Here is a 17,580-nt window from a genome sequence, read left to right as displayed (position 1 = left end):
GAACAAAATGCCCTTGTACCATCAAAAGGGATCTTTTCATTCTATAGAGATCTGTGCCTCAGAGAAGGCTAGAATTAAGGCAAAGACAGGCCTGTGTATACAGAGTGGCTTCATGTTTCCACACTTTTAAATGATAATAAATCATTTTAAATAAAGCCCTGCTCCTGTAATTTCTTATCTGAGTAGGGGCTGCCACTCAGGTTATCAATATGCTTCAGCAGTAACACCTGCTTGCTAGGAATAGGGCCTTAGAAATTATTATATATGTTATACATATATGCCTTTATGTATTTGCATACACACACACACACATACATATACACGTACATACATGCACACACACAAATTTATAAATATATGCATATATATGTACATATAAGAGATAAGATTGAAAACCATGTCAGACATGGAGTACTATCCGCTTGTCTGAACCATTTAAGCTACTATCTACACAGTACATATTGAAACTCAACTTTAAGATTTTTTATTTTTATGTACAGTTCACTGTTTTTCTCTGGAAATAAAATATCTAAATACAGACAGACTGTAATGTTGTATATGTATAGCTTTCAACAAGACTTTAGCTGAATAAATGCTTTGTACATAGTTCTGTCTTTTAATGGAGTTTACAGCTACATTGATAAAACGGATTCCTCATTTCCTTGATTGTTTTTAACCAATAACAAGCAGAGAGACAATTACAAGTTAATATTAATAAGCAGCTCAAATAACACTGGTTAAATTATGTACAATACAAACCATTCATACAAATGAAGACTAGGATATTGAATTTGTTACAATATTTTGTAATAAAGATAAGACAGCCACTTATAACTTACATGTTCTCCACCAGTCATTCTCCTCCTTAATGATCAGTTGCAGAATTTTTAAGTACCTTAGCTGGCCTAAAATCAATCAGGTTTAAAGAATCAGAGATTAAAGAGTCAGATAAACATGAAACCAGAATGTCTATCCACATGTAAATTCCAAATGTTTGCCCATCTTTACTAATAACAGGCTTGTTCCATGGAAAAAAGCCACCTAACACCACCTCGAATGTGCCTACTGTATGCTGGAAAAAAGTCACAATGCTTTGCTGTGTTCATATAATAAGGAATACTGAACTCTAGACACACAATTTTCCCATTTTAACAATTGTTTACTCCTACAGTAGTATTCACCAGTACAGCTACTCCAAGCAATAGAATGCATGCGTGGGGAGTATTGATTGGTGTGTACCCAAGGGACTTTCAAAGAGATTTCCATAACAGTCTGCATTAGAACCCGTTCCCTATCTATTTAATCCATTTTGTTTGATGACAGGCTATCCTGAAACCTTACATATCAGAAAATGAAAGCTCTCTTAACAGGAATCTCAATAGATGTGAGATGAAAAGAATGTGTGTCTCTGTATATATGTATGGTTTTATTTCAAATCCATAGTCATTTACAACTAGACTGATACATGGAGCTGACTGGGCAAAATTACATTGGATTGTTTTCCGCTAACATATTTGTAGCCATTTGACATCAGCAGTAGGTAGACACATTCCAGGCAATAGATGTGGCCTTCCTCCTCGAGGTTACAGCCGTGTCATACGACCTTTTTTATTCCCCAGGCTTCAGTCTCAGACACATGTTGGTTCTCACCCTGATGGGAAGTAGGGTGTGTCACTGTGGTAATTGTAATCAGGACACACCTTCTGTACTAGTTTATAATCTGTACTATAAAAGGAAATGTAAATACAGATTACTTTAAAGGGCTTGGAGCAGAGCCATGACACATGGCTCTGGGTCTGCTCCTGATAACAGGTTTTTGAAGGGTCATAGTTGCAGAGTGTGTTCTTGGTAGCCTTGTCAACCTTTTCATACTCGATTCGACAGTTAAAGGACTTGGAATCTTTGGCATCAATCACCGTCTGTTGTGCCAAGTCAAATTCCACTATTTTTGTAGGGGGCACTAGGCTCACAGATACATTCCCTTGACCAGTGGAGTTATGCCTGAAGTAAACACTAAATGTCCCATTGCCATGGTCAACAATTTTCCCAGTTATTAACAGATTCAGCTTCACAGTCTTGATGTTGGAATGAAAATCTCCCCAGCCAAACATTTTCTTAAATTTCCCAGTCTTGACAATGGGTCGTCTCTTTGCTCTGGGCCGGGGTTCTTGCAGGTCTGTGGAGTTCCTCAGCCAGTCCCAGAGATCTTGATCAGAATAAGTTCCTGGGGCATCGTATCGCAGGTCCAAATCTGTATCATTCTCCTTTCCACGAAAAGTCTGTGACAGCAGTCGGCTGATGGACAAGTCTTTGCTACTTTCTGTCCATATGTGCTTTAGTGTGGATTTGGAGCTTCCTGATTTCAGAAGTTCTGTTTTCCCTCCATTTGTTAAATTTGCACAGGTAACCTGATAAAGAAAGAAAGGAAGAAGAAAGAAAGGATATATTGAGATATGCAACACAAAACCCATCATTCCCACCTGAGACCAAAATGATCAGATTTCAAAATCATTGGGGATTTTTTTTAATTAAATTATATCTCTGCACCTAGTAAAACAAAACATAAATATCTATTTTCTTCTTCTTTCCAAGTAGTTATTTCTTAATTCTCCTTTGTCAGTCTTTTACACTGGCCTTCAAATTTAATCTCAGTCATTTACATTATTCTTCAGCCTGTAAATCGCTCCTGTTGCAATGCCGGTAAGTGAGAAGTATGGAATGAATTACTGTAAAAACTGAGGTGCACAGCCTATATGTGACTTTCATTGGACATTTCTCATTTCCAGGTGAAGTACTCTTGCATGAATATTCTCTCTGTAAAATGACTGCATCTTCCTTCATAAGAGTCACATTCATCTACTTTTGCTGCCCCCGGAGCTTACTGTGAAGGTGCTGTCTTGGTGGTGCCAGCCAGACCACGCTCAAAGTCCATGTCATTATAAATCTAATAAAAGTAATATTATTTCCTACTCCTTTTATGAGTACACATTGGTCTGTGTTCATGACTAGGACCTTCAGTCACAACAACAATATAAATAATAAAAAAAAAGAAAACCTTAATGAATTTTGTGTTAGCAACTCTATATACTGTGTGCTGTACCTCAATTAATGCAAGAGGAGTCAGTCTTTTCTTATAGTTCCTTATAAATTAGCTACTGATTTGCCTTGTCTGTAGCTAGCATGACATGCACTTTTCCTTCCTCGCTTTACTTATTCTTTCACATCTTCCTCCCCAAACCAAAAAGTGATGTGTGCAAGACAGAAAGCCATTTATGTACTTAGAATAAAAATAAGGCCATCAATTTGAAAGTGGTAATTAAAAAATCCAGCAAAACCACATTTTTAAAAAGACAATATCTTGCACCATGTTCCTACAAAATCCGAAACTTCAGACATTTTTTCACATAATTTAGTGTATGAGTAATTTGTCTTATTTATATTTTTTCTCTTTGCTTTAATTGTGTGGAAAACAGAGAACAGATGCGGCTTCACAGCTGTCTGACATGCAGCAGTGCTAGAGAGCTCTGATGGAGCGTAACAGGGAGGGATGGAATTGACAGAGACAACAGAGGATCGAAAGGGACCCACAACATCCTTAGTCCCATTCCTGTAAACAATTCACACCAGACACAGCCACACCTTTTAACATTTGACTCCTCTGAAGAGGCCATGAAGTTTTGTATTTTCCTTTTAATGGGTACAAAGGAGATCTGAATATTCCTGGTGTATTCTTCTGTGTTCTGGCTCTGATTTACATGCTTCTATCTCAATTGCAGTTATATTTTCCTCTTCACTTAAAAATGAACTGAGTATATTCCTAACCCAGGAAACCCATTGGAAACCAGCTAGTATTTAAATCATGTCCCCTCTCTACTGGTACAACTGGAGTTATATGTCACAGAGGATATCTATCACAGCATGGCCTTTTCATTTCCTAAAAATCATGAAATTGAAGCATGTTTTCATTAATTTTAGCACTTTTTCAAGGCCAGTTGAAGGCGCATACATAAGATCAGACTAAATTGTCTTAATACACTGATCAGATAGGAGGTATGCCCCCAGCCTTTTACAGTAAATAAATAGGTAAATAAATCTGACATCTCACTCTATGTCTCTTCAGAGCATTTCAGGTTGGTGGGCCAGTAAGTGAAGTGTAATAGATAAAATATGAGGCTTATTTGGGATTTTGCTAGAGATTACTTCCTCCTCTTTTGAACAGAAGTAAGGATTAAAATACAGACTAGTATTTTGATAGCCAGTTAATAGCTGCATTTTAGCATCAGCACAGTGAGCCAGGAGAGAAGCTGTAATGAAATGCACTGATGGTACACTGGTTAATGAAGCAGCAATGAAGATGTCACAGGGAGAAAGAAAGAGACTCAGAATATAATTTTGCTCTGGCGTATGGGGAAGGAGTACAGAATAAGAAAAGAAATGTGGATAAATGGAAAAATGTGCCCGGGTATCATGAATCTGTCAGCCTGCTATGAAAAGTAGTTAGCTAGCAGAGCTAGTATACTTGTAATCTGTAGATAGGATACAGATTGCTTACCACTATATTTTTCTTTGTTCACACCTGCTTTCTCTTTTGTTTTGCTTTCTATATCCAGTGATTTACATTTCATAGGATTACAGTACAAATTCCATGTAACAAGATGCAATGGTATAGAAACCTTTTAAAAAGAAGGTTTCAGGCACATAAAACTGAACACCCAGGAAAGGAAGGAGGCATTTTCTGAAATAGTTGATGGCTGACCCAACACATGTTTTTTTGAAAACCAGTATATTTCATGAAAATGGATGATTCATATTCCATGCATGCTATCCTGCTTCACACCTGATCTAACAAATACAATTGATTGTTACTATCATTGATTTTGAAATACCTGAGAGATTCCTGGTCATGCAGTTAGCCCCAAGCCCTCTGTGATTTACATTGTGGGTAACAGGCTGCATTCCTGATTGAAGGCCTGAACCTGACCCCCCCCGTCAAATATCTGTGTAAGCACTAAAAGAAAAAACAGCCCACAAGGGTTAATAAAAAAGCTCTAGAATTCATTGCTTTTCACTAACAGTTTCCAGCCAACTGCTTTTTCATATACTGTTAGTATACTGTGTGCTATAGAAAGTGGCTATATGTATCCTCAGAGACTCACACACCAAATAATACAGAGCACTGCTGTGTGATAGAATTTCTGCAAATGTAGCAGTTATTTTCACATGAACTAATCCACAATATACTTCCATCTCTCTTCTTTCCAATACAAGGCTGCAATAATACGGGAAAGATCATGCAAAACCATGAGATTTTGCACTTAGTGGTGTGAAAACTAGCTTATTGAAACATAGATCTATTTTAGTGGTGCATGAAAAAAAGAGTCAATTTAAAATGGCAGCCCAGATTCTATGGCGGCATTTTTGTCCTCTGTCTTAAGCAGATTTGCACATAATTAAGAAACTTGGGTACTGTACCTTACCAACGTTTGCTATAAACAAATTTTCCTTCTTTTCCACACCTGAGTGCCACTCCTAGATGATACATTAAGAAATCTGTACTGGGCCTGGTTAGGGTATAGTTAATTTTCTTCATAGCAGCTCATAAGGTGATGTGGTTTAGATTTTTGACTCAAACACTTGTAGCACACTAATGCTGTAGCTTTTGCTGAAGAATGTTTGCACAGCATCAAAGGCTTCTCCATTTCTCTATTGGCCCCTCAAGTGAACAGACTGGGAGGTGCACAGTTAGGTTAGTAGGGGACCTGTACTGACCAAAGAGAGATTCCTCACCATATAACATCATGCTTAGCAAACAAAAGATAGAGAGGACTTTAGAGGGATTAGCCACCTTTTGCTCAGGAACTGACTGAACATCACTCTACCCATGCAAAGCAGTGAGCCTTGCCTATGCATATACTGCAAAAGGCCTGAGAATGGGGATTTCCTCCCTTACTTCAAAGCTAGAAAAGTGGTTTTGAGTTATTACCATGTCAGAAACGTCCATATACAACAATAGTAGGTATCAAAAAGATTTAGAAATGCTTATCCAATGCTACAAATGTCTGTGGAACATCCCCCAGTAAGCCCAGCAGAGTGACCTTTGGTTCCAGTCTTGTGCTTTTAATGGAAAGTATGAATTTCCACTGCCTAGTAAAATTTACTGATACCATAAAACGTACCAGGAGCTGACTGCCTGGTAGCTCATTTCCAGTGAATAATTATAAATTGCTATTCCACTTCTGCTTCTAGGACAGAGCAAAGACAGGGGTTTCACTGGGTACAATATACCAAAGCATCATTAAAAAAGACATAGGAACTGATCTGTAATACAATTTTTACTCCATCATTTTTACATCATTCTGTATCTTCCTTTTTTGAGGGTGAAGAATTTTTTATGATGATGTTTAACATCATTAAATGTATTCTTATGAATATATGCAGTTCATTTAGGACTAAAGGATAGGTAGTTTATTTGTCTCAGAAATTTCCAAGTTCTCTTTCAAGATGCTGAGCCCTGAATTCTTTGTCAGACCAAACCTGAATATTTGAAGCAGAGAAAAAAAGTTGGAAAAGCATCTTGGGAAGCCATGAAGGCCTCAAGTGGCGATTTAGGCCCCCTTCTCAGCGTAAGATCAACCATAGTTATTTAACATTAATTTAAGACTGATTAATTTGAGATTTAAAAAAAATAGTCATTCAAAGAGGTACAGAATGCCTCTTGCTTTCTCACTATTTTTCTTTCATTCGAGCTCTATTACAGTTCATTACCTGTAATTACAGTTTGATTTAGAAATTACATATTTATTCCTCTGAATGTATGACTACTTGAGGGCAAACAAAAATGTAAACAAACAATCTAATCCTCAAGGTAGAAAACCTCTCTCTTCAGGTAAATAGCTAATCAAAACCAAGATTGGTTTTGCTGGCATAGCATTATCAGAATTTGGCAGCCTTGTGTTTGTACATGCTCTGCATAAAAGAATTCAGAATTTTCTTTTCTCTGTCAGGTATCTCAGATGCAGCATGGGTAGGAGAGTACTGATGGACATTACTATAAGGTGGACCATTATCAAGGCAGGACAACACTCAGAAAATTTTAGCTGGATCTTGTTTCTTCATATTAATCCTGTTAATGCAATGGGTGGATGAAAATCTGGATATACCTTACTGTTCTACTTTAGATATAATTTTCTTCTATACTTGTCTAGACACTACAAAGTTACTAGTGGCATGGAAATGTTTTTTTAGTGAACAATTTCCAGATAATTTCCAGACAAGTCAAAGCCAGTATTGTACAGAAATAAAGATACTGAGAATTAAAATTAATGGAGATGTAACAACAAAATACAGTGAAGGATTTGTACCTGTTACAAACTGACACTTCAGAAAGGGAAAACAAACATAGAAAATGACATGGGTTGATATTTCATAGAAATAGACCCCTCTGGTTTTAACTTAAAAGCCTTTTTAATACATGACATGGAAAGAATAAGGATGTAGGTTAGTTGTTCGAAAAATACAAACTCAGATGAATCTGATAAATGGAATCTGATAGATCCTGACCTACTGTGTCAAAGGAGAACACAAAAGGAGCTGTGCAGGAGCAAACCAAAGACTTATTTAGAAAAGCATCCTGTCTGCAATAGCAGCTATAAGAGATACCTGGAGAGGAGCAAGAACATGGTAAGCATATGATAGTCCCCTAGTATTTTCCCAGTTGTCAAATATTGATGGTTTCCTCTGCTAGATATTGTTTCTGTATATGTTTTCTGCTTCAGTAACTCTCAGTAGACTGATCTTCTGTGCATTTGTCTACTCTGACCTTTTGTAAATTTTTAACCTCCATAATTTCCTTCAGCAATGATTTTTCACAGCTCTATTCCCTCTCGTTGTTTTGAACCTGGCTCCTGACACCTTCTTTGGAGAACCCTTTCTCCTCCAGATCAAAAATTCTGTTTCTATCCAAAATTCCCATGCTGCTTCTTGCTTTTATTTGCTGCTGCACATATTTTTTTCTACAAATATCGGTTGACATCTTTTTGAGACCTGACTAAGAATCAAAGACTAACTAAAAAAATTTTACCTACAGAAAGATGAGGACACTAATAAAATAGTAGATATACTTCTTTGTTTAGGGACATTACAATTCTTAACAGGTGTTGATCATAAAATATGAAGATATTGCAGTGGGCTGTTCTGCAAAAGAAAAATACCTAGCAAAAGCTACAGTTTTACACTGCTCTTCTACACAGTATAAGTTGACTATGATAAATAAGTCTGAAAACTAGCAAGTCTCAAACAATTTTCAGGAAATGCAAAGGTCATAAAACACTTTCAATGTCTGGTTTCTGGTGAGAATACTTGAGAATTACCGTCAAATTTCACTATAGAGTCTCATATCCTCTCCCTCGCATTCATGTTGACTGTGGGCTAAGCAGTGGCAGTGCCACAACTCCTGGGAAGCTTAACAGACTCATGAAGGAAAGTGGTGATCTGCCACATATTAGGAAAGAGTTAGAACATGTTCTGTGCCACCCACAGATCAATTAATTCACCTGGAATTTAGATCTTAGGTCTAAACTTTTTGTCTATATTTATTCCATATTCAAGTGAGAAACAGAATGATGTCCTCTGTCTCCATGATTGATGAACCTTCAAGGATTAAATAAATGTTCTTCATCCAGATGCTTAAGGGTAAGCAAGAAAAATCTAACCTACAGTGCATAGTTTTCCCTGAAGAGAACACCATGGAGAGAGCACAAAGGCTGGAGGCCGGAAGCAGCACAGTGACTGCTGTGACTAACCACTTTCTGAAATGCTTTAGTCATGTTCAAGTCCGCTGCTACCCATATATCTCTAAGCACACTCAAGCTAGTGCTGTGTTACTCATTCAGCAAGGTGTGCAGACTTCCAAGTACTTCCTAGTATTGCTCCTCCTTTTAGATATAAAAAATTTCCCACCTGGACTTTTCCTTTCAGAAACAGTGTGTAACTTTGCATCATTCTGTTATCTTTGGGGTTTGATTAAGTCACACAAACCATTTTCACAAGTATGTAGAGTCTGAAAGACTAGGCTTCTTGAGCCTGTCCTGATCACTAGCAACTAAAAAAATGTTTACTAAACAGGATTTAAAAGTTTTTAGTCATCTAATGATAGTTATGAACTTGAAAACAATCAGTCTTACACTGTAATTATGGGGACATTTCTTCTGGTAGTAGTGCCCTAACTGATATTTTTCTCTTGTTTTACCCTGCTTCACTTTGCCAGTGCTGCCCTCTCAGCTGTGTAAGTACAGCTGCATATAAGAACCTATGACTTTCCTTTCACAAACTTCCAGAGTGGAAATCAGAGTCAGAATTAAACATCCAGGCTCCTCTAAGTGCCTGGAGAAGACTTGTAATTTTGAACCAGGAACCAAAACCAAGGTAGGAAGTGATGAAAAGCCAGCCTTAAGAAATGTTCTATCATTTCCCTGAAAAGCAGGGGTAAAGACAGGCACTGCCGTCACTTGCTTTTCAAAGAAGGAATCTCATTGGATTTCCTTCAAAGATGCAGCTCCTAGAGTAAAAAGGAGGTGAGTGTTACCATCCATTTAATTCAAGAGCTTAAGAACATTATCAAGTCAAACCAAAAGTTCATCTAGTGCTGTACCATGTATGCAACAATGGCTAAAAGTTGGGTTTTGACAAGGAATTTAAAATCAGGGAAAGAATATACTACATCTGCCAAAAAATCTTTCCCATCTTGAAGGTTTTGCAGATCAAGGACTTCTTAAAGTGGTTTTGTGGCTGTAAATTTTGTAATTTTCAACAAATATCACTTAGTAGAACTTGCCTTTTTCTCTCTTCCAGCAAATACATACTCTGCAACCGGTAGTTCCAATTCTTAAATTCAGACTCTCTGAGGAACCTTCTCCTCCTGTTTTGAACAATCACCTCCTAGCTTTAGTTGATGCCACCAACATTCTGGTCCAGCAGTCAACAACAAAAGCTAGTAAGGTGGCAGCATTATTCCTGTGGGGTTCAGGCAGAAGCCTGGTGTCCTGGGTTTAGCAGTGGCAGTCGTTTTTCTCCTTCTTGGTAGCTGGTACAGTGCTGTGCTTTGACTTTTGGGCTGGGAACAGAGCTGAAAACAATGATGTTTTGGTTTGGCCAAGGACTTTGTGAGCCTCATGCTCTGCCAGGGAGGAGAGAAGCCGGGAGGAAGCAGAGACAGGACACCTGACCCAAATGAACCAAAGAGTAGGTCCAGGAGTAGGGGGAGGGCAAGGGGGGGGGGGGGGGTGAGTGCACAAGCTGTCTGGCTGGGGTTAAACCACGACAGTTCTTTTTGGTGCCCAACGTGGGGCACGAGGGGTTGAGATAACGACAGATCTGACCGTCACAATGCTGATTTATTGGCTCTCAGAGTTGTTCCTCTTGATCTCACAGCTTCAGAATGTTGTAACTTACTTAGAGCCGGTATTTGCTGTGTTAGTGTTTATCAAGTGTGGGGCTTGGGCTAAGGTTCCTGTCTCACTGTACTTTATGGCAGTGACTTGTAATACGGGCGGGCTCCAGCAGCAGGGAGGGACGGACGTGGCCGTGGACTGGTCCCTGGCAGCCCGGCTGCTCCTCACCGTCCTGGCCCTCGCCCTCGCCTCCGTCTGCCTGAGGCCGCGGGGAGCCGAGGGGGGGCGGCCCCGGGAGCCGGCGGCTGCTGAAGCGGCCCGGGAGAGCGGCCCCGGGCACCAAGCAGGAGCGGGGCCGTTGGCTGCAAGGGGACGGCTGCCGGTGGAGGAGGTCGGGCTGGGCGAGGCGTGGGAGGAGGCGGCTACCGAGCAGCGGGAGAAGGCGGAGGAGCAGCCGAGCCCCGCAGAGGAGCCAAGCCCCGAGACCGAACCTAGCCCCACGGCCGAGCTCAGCCCCGCAACGGCCGAGAGCATTCCCCGGAAGCCGCCCGCCGAGCCCCAGGAGGACGCAGGAGACCCCGCAGCATTTCCCAGCAAGGCGGAGGAGGAAGAGCTGGACTCAGGAAAAGAGAAGCTGGTGGTGGGAGAGCCGGCAAGCACAGCAGCTACACCAGCCCCAGTGACAAGTACAGCAGCATCGCTTGAGAGTTCTGAAGGTTTTGAATGGACTTTGGGTATCCTTGGGACCTGCCTGCTGATTATGATGGGGATCAGCATGTTGGCACACACACAGAGTGTGTTTTACCCACCACCATTGTGTCTGATCTCAGAAGTTAAGCAGAGTCAGGTTTGGGTCTTGTCTGGGGTTAGACAACGATATGGGGGGACCAAGAGATTTTCCCCAAGGCTGGAGAGCCATGAGTGGCAGGGCATGTGGGAGAGTATGGGCAAGTATCTAGTCCACTGGGCCCCTCCAGTGCTTTGGAAACATTGGAGATAGATGGCAGCTGTGTGGAGTCCCCAGCAACAAGCTGCAGAAACTGCTGAAGGGGACAGTGAATTATTTTGAGCCTGGTGGGCCCATGACCCTTAAGGTCATCAGAGCAGAGATGCAACATTGAGATGGACTCATGATCGAGGGGTGGACTTAGCAATGGACACTATTGCCCAGGTTATGCATGAGTGTGACCACTGCACACAGGCTCTCCTGCTCTGAAAGACTGTTACAAGAAATGGAGGCTAACATCATGGACCAGATGGACTCAGCAGCTTTATAGGGACTGGTCCATGCACTAAGATAAGCGTGCACTTAGATAAGAGTGATGGTATATTGAAAACGTGGGATCTGAGCATGACGTGAATGGTATGGAATAAGGGGTGGATAATGTCCTGGGTTTATCAGTGGCAGTCATTTTTCTCCTTCTTGGTAGCTGGTGCAGTGCTGTGTTTTGACTTTCGGGCTGGGAACAGAGCTGAAAACAATGATGTTTTAGTTTGGCCAAGGACTTTGTGAGCCTCCTGCTCTGCCAGGGAGGAGGGAAGCCGGGAGGAAGCAGAGACAGGACACCTGACCCAAACTGACCAAAGAGGTATTCCACACCACAGCACGTCCTGCCCAGGAGGTAACTGGGAGTTACCAGGAAAGGCTGGTGGACTGCAGGGTTGGAGGAGGTATCGGTCGGTGCTTGGTTGGGCTGGGGGGGTGAGTTATCGGTCGCCTGGTGATGAGGTGTTGTGTTCTCTTCCCTTGTTATTTCCTTTATCATTACTATTATTGGTGGTAGCAGCAGTGATTTGTGTTATACCTTAGTTACTAAACTGTTCTTATCTCCATCCGTGGGAGTTGCATTCTTTCTGATTCTCCTCTCTGTCCCTCCAGGAGTAGGGGGACAGCAAGAAGACGGGGGAGAGGAAGGGGGGAGGAGTGAGTGCACAAGCTGTCTGGCTGGGGTTATACCACGACACCTGGGTACTTAGGCCAGGCAAAGCTTAACTCTATGGTATGGCTGGCACTGGAGGTCCAGGTCCAAAAAAGGCAATGCTGTCTGAACTACAGGTACTTTGGGAATTAAGCTGCCAACAGGAATCTTAAAACTGTGGGTTTGGAATACATACAAAATGTACGGACTCTCTCATCTCAATCTGTGGGTCAAATCTGTGGGACCCACTACTAAAGTCAATTGTGAAAATCCTAGAGAAGCAGAAGGATGAATGTAGTGTGCTGTTACATAGCTTGATTTCATTTTCTTGCCTAGTTAAGGCAGAACAGAAGGTGGTTAGTTTGTAAAACATAACTTCCCTTCAATTTAGAAAACAATATACTTTCCCATAGAATAGTATGTGAAGTGAAGGACCAAATGACTGACAATAAACTCTGAAAATCTTCACATTACAATTTCACAGTTTTCTGCTTTTTGCTTTAAAAGTGAAGGTATTCAGCCCAAATATTTCTAATGGTGGAGATGCAAGTGAATTTATAAAGATTTGGAAAAGGATTGAAATACAACTGTATGAAATATCCTATTAACCCTTGCCCTACATTTTACATTTTTACAAAGAATTTAAACTAAACTCTTGAAAGAATTTAAACTAAACTCTTGAAGTCTGCTGCCTATGTTGTCATTAAAGATTTTTTACTTCAGTGGATTATGACTTTTGAAAATTCACCCCATCTCTGCTCAGTGAGGGATTAAACTTCCATGGAATAAATTAAATTGGGCTAGAAATGTCTAACAGTTTTAAGACCCCCTATATTATGCTAGTATCACAGAGTGCTGCTAACTTCGAAATGAAAGTCTAGCTAGGTAAATAAATTTTGTCAAGGATATATTGTTCTCATTCCACATTCCTATAAGCCTCCTTTTATTAATTTTGCTTTGCCATTTTCCGCATACATGTAGAAAGCAATATTAAATAAAATTAAATTTATATGAAAGGCCACAGACCAACATTTTAATCAAAATTTGCACTGCAGTTTGCCTTATACATAACACATGGAAGAGTGTCCATTTTCATATGGGTAGACATATCTTCTGAAGAAGGTGAAAAAGACTATAATGTGTGATACCCTGGTACTGCCTAATGGACAAAGCCACCATGCACTTTTGACATGCTCTATTAGTATTACTCATTTTCATACAGTTTCAGATCATCCACTGTTAATGTAAAAGTTTAATAATATTAAAACACTCCCACATTTTACCCAAATACTTTGTTGCTTGTGTGTCTGATACCATATTTTTCCAAAGAAAATAGTTAGAATATTGGTACAGCTGAGTCACTTTCTACATAGCTATTCATGGGTGCATTCTAGAAACCTGAATTTGAACAAAGATGTCTTTTGAGGAGATTTACCTCCCACTGTTGTTGGCAGAGTGTATATTTCCACACAAATAAATTGTATATTTGTATGAGATGCACATAAAAAACAAAAAAGAGCTTGCATAAGTATAAAAAATTCTATTGCGAAAGTATAGATCCCTTTCATTAAAATTGTATGGTTTTCACTATAAGTTATTGATTAACTACAAGCAGCCAAATACTTCAGGAGAAGCATTTCAAAAGCACAGAGGAGGCCATTCTAAGATTCAGTTGGAATTTGGCATAAAAATGCTTTTATGCCTTCATCTTCACCTTCTACCTTTGCCAAATATGCATGCTTTCTCTTCAGAAGTCTTCTGTGATCACAAAGAAGGTTTCCTTCTTTTTGAATTTCAGTCAGAAACAGCAATATCTATTCCAAGTGAGGGGTTTGTTTAATAGGCATTGAAGATTCAGTCAGTCAGTCAATTGATATCAAAATCTATTAAAATCCATCTCTAAGGAAAGAGGAGTGTTTCTTTAATGTTATTCTGGTAAGGAAGAGGAAGTTTAAATAACAATTCGATTGAAAGAGTAGACCATTTCTGAGATTTTTTTGGTGATTTTCTCAAGGTCTGCTGATTCTTACAGGGGTCTGCTCAGCAGTGAGCAACATGTGGGCACCAGCTTGCTGGGAAGCCAAGTGTTGCACATTGTTTTCCTGGCTATGATATACGCAAATATATTGCAGTGTTCCCAAAGTGCAAAGATGTCAAAGAAGTATGGATTGTCTTATTAGAAACTAGGAGACATCACATGTTATGTATTTACAAGATCCAGACAAAATTTATTCTTGATCCAAAGCTGAACATGGCTCTACTGATGCTGTACATTTGCTCAGTTGGGCATGCAGGCAGACCAAGTAGTCTCAGAAAAGTACTACCCTTATTTGCTTACATAGTTGTTTTTTCTGTGACTCTGGGAAGAGATAACACAAGAGACATGATTGATGGCTTGGCTTCGCGAGCGAAGACTTGGGAAGGGCTTTAACCATGCTTACTACAACCATGATGACCAAGGGCATGTGGGATATGTAAATCTGTTTGGGAAAAAGGGTGCTCAAGGCAATCAGGTAGTGTCCGACCACGACTGTCAACTGCTGAGCTAACTCAAGCTACCCATGCGTTGGTCCGCCCACATGCAACATTGGATCTTGCAGCTTCCCATGCACCTTGTCACCTACCGTTTTGACCCTAGCCCATCCATACAGACAAGTGAGAGTGAGCCCTTCCAGCCTGCACAGTGGATTTTTTAGGTGAAGTGCAGCTTGTGCAGAACTGGCCCCACCCTTTAAATCTGAGGTTTAACTGGCATGGCCTAGTTAGCTAGGACGGTGACAACAAAGTCCACAGGTTGTAGGCTTTGTAAGAGTGTCCTTCTCTTAGATGGAAGACCATACAAGGCTAGACGAGCTCCATCAGCCCGGGTTTGAAGATAGGAGTTTTCCTTCTCCTATGAGGAAGGCCTGATTTCGCTAACAAAGATTCAGGAAGACCTTTAGCCATGCATTCTGAACAAGGCTGTCATATCCTGTGTCAGTCACAAGCAACCAATGATGCAATAGCACAAGCGTCTAGGCAGGTTCTTAGAGTCGTTCAGTCATAAGCCCGCAGATGGTAGCCTTGCGCCAGTGGCTCCTCAGCCAAGCGCACGCACCAGGGGGCTGAACCTGCAGTTCCTCTCATACTGAGCTGGATTACTATTGCAACAACACATCATCAGTAGGGTAAAACTAACCTGTCTCACGACGGTCTAAACCCAGCTCAAGTTCCCTATTAGTGGGTGAACAATCCAACGCTTGGTGAATTCTGCTTCGCAATGATAGGAAGAACCAACATCGAAGGATCAGAAAGCAAGGTCGCTATGAACGCTTGGCTGTCAGAAGCCAGTTATCCCTGTGGTTACTTTTCTGACACCTCCTGCTTAAAACCCAAAAAGCCAGAAGGATCATGAGGCTCTGCTTTCACCGTCTGTATTTGTACTGAAAATCAAGATCAAGGGAGCTTTTGCCCTTCTGCTCCACGGGAGGTTTTCATCCTCCCTGAGCTCATTTCAGGACACCTGCGTTACGCTTTGACAGGTGTGCCACCCCAGTCAAACTCCCCACCTGCTGCTGCCCCCGGAGGGGGTCGTGCTTGGCACATGCCGGGCATTGGGCACCAGAAGCGAGAGCCCCGATTATGTCATTAAGACTCACATTAATATGTCATTGTGTCACACTTACATAGTATTAGAAGGGGGTACCATACACCAATTTCTCTACCTCTTGTAAACTGGTAATATTAATTCAATATAGTAATTCTTTGTAATGATTATTCCTGAACTCTCACAGACCAATTTTTAGGTCTGTGGTACCTTGCTGAACTGATCCAAACATACATTGTGAGGGAACTAGCACAGCCAAACAAAATAAAGTAGAATACCCAATAGAAAATCAAAATTGTCTGTGCCTGATAGTAGTCCTGTATTCTCTTCCTGCAATAGTATCACACCTAATTAAAAATGAAAAGTAATAGCCAGCAGGATTAATCAAATTCCACATGCAAATACCTGGCTCAAGAGAGCCATGGTCCAATTGCTAGCACTATCACTAAGGCCATTAATTTAAGTTGAGATGAGATACGAGTCCTTTAGGCATTGACACATAAGTTGAAGGAGGTTATTCGTTGCTAAGTTTTTTACAGTGAAATGAAAAACTCAGGAAGAAAATACATTAACATTGCTTCAGCACACTGATTTCCAGGATAATAAGCAGTGCTTCAGCTTGTAGACCAGGAGTCCTCTCCTGTAACTTTTAGTAGTTCTAATGCTTTAAGTTCATATCACAATGTAGTGAAGCAAGTTGAATACAAGACAGTTCAAGGTCCAGCAAACTGACATCTTTGGGATTATACTATGCTGACTTCTGCCAAGCACCTTTAAATTACAGACTTTTTTTTCAACCAAGACCTGAGCATCGGTTTCATAAACCCTTTCAGACTTCAGAAAAGATCCAAACATTTCTAGTTAGCAGGAAATATTAACTATTTTTTTAAACAGAAACTGGAGGCCTGTAGCACTGGTTATACTAGTGCAAATGCAGTGCTTTCTTAGTTTACCATTTCTTCAGCTCACCTCAAAGCACACTCCAGTATCTTGATCTATAACTACATTTCTATTCAGGGTGACTAGAAGAAATGTAGTCTTTACAGGCAAATTATAATGGAATGCTGTACACTTATGAATTTTTTTTTCTCCAAACGCTAATGGCTGAAATACTTTAAGTTGCACAGTAACAGAATGCAGAGTAATAAAATAGTGATGGCATTATATTACTTCTCCTACATGAAGACTAAAAACATAAAATTTATCATTCTGACCTTGTATCACAAGGACTTCTCAGATATGTAAAAAAAAGTCAGCTGGCCTGTCAAAATGGGCTTTAGGCTATAAGGATACATGCAAAGTGTGTTTTCCAGAAGTTTTTTGAAATTTAAAGAAAACATTGCAGTCTGAAAAGACAGGATCGAATACTTACAGGTTTGGGCTTTATTGAACCGCATGTTTTCATATTCTTAAAGTACAAAAAATTTAGGGTTCAGGGAGAATCAGGCATTATTTGTCCCACATCTGCATGATTTAGGAAGTGCAGTGGTACTGAAAATGCATAGTGAAACAGGAACTTTCCATTCCAAGTTCCAGAGAACCTTAATCTTTTGATACTTGGTGTCCATTCTGCTCTGACCTTAGACTGTTTTGAGTATCATCACCCTGACTGCACAGAATTATTTGTGCCAGTTCTTCCTGCAGTTGCATTTGTGCAGCCTCCTGCATGAAAAGGATTTCAGGGGAG

General features: G+C 40.4%; 1 protein-coding gene across 3 annotated transcripts in view; it reads right to left on the bottom strand.

Annotated features, from left to right (window-relative positions):
- Nucleotides 1-461: 461 nt before the first annotated feature.
- NXPH1 (neurexophilin 1) overlaps nt 462-17,580 on the bottom strand; it is a 146,285-nt gene continuing 129,166 nt past the window's right edge. For all 3 annotated transcript variants that reach the window (XM_061344705.1, XM_061344706.1, XM_061344707.1), the window contains exon 3: nt 462-2,408. In XM_061344705.1, coding sequence (XP_061200689.1) covers nt 1,647-2,408 — 762 coding nt within the window. In that variant the 3' untranslated portion in view covers nt 462-1,646. The remainder of the gene's footprint in view (nt 2,409-17,580) is intronic.

Source organism: Neopsephotus bourkii, unplaced genomic scaffold (genome assembly GCF_033783945.1).
Source record: "Neopsephotus bourkii isolate Nb327-2 ecotype Australia unplaced genomic scaffold, CSIRO-AGI_Nbou_v1 NB_233, whole genome shotgun sequence".
NCBI classification, from domain to species: Eukaryota; Metazoa; Chordata; class Aves; order Psittaciformes; family Psittacidae; genus Neopsephotus; species Neopsephotus bourkii.
Note: the sequence above shows the minus strand (reverse complement) of the source record. Positions and strands in the feature narration are given on the sequence as shown.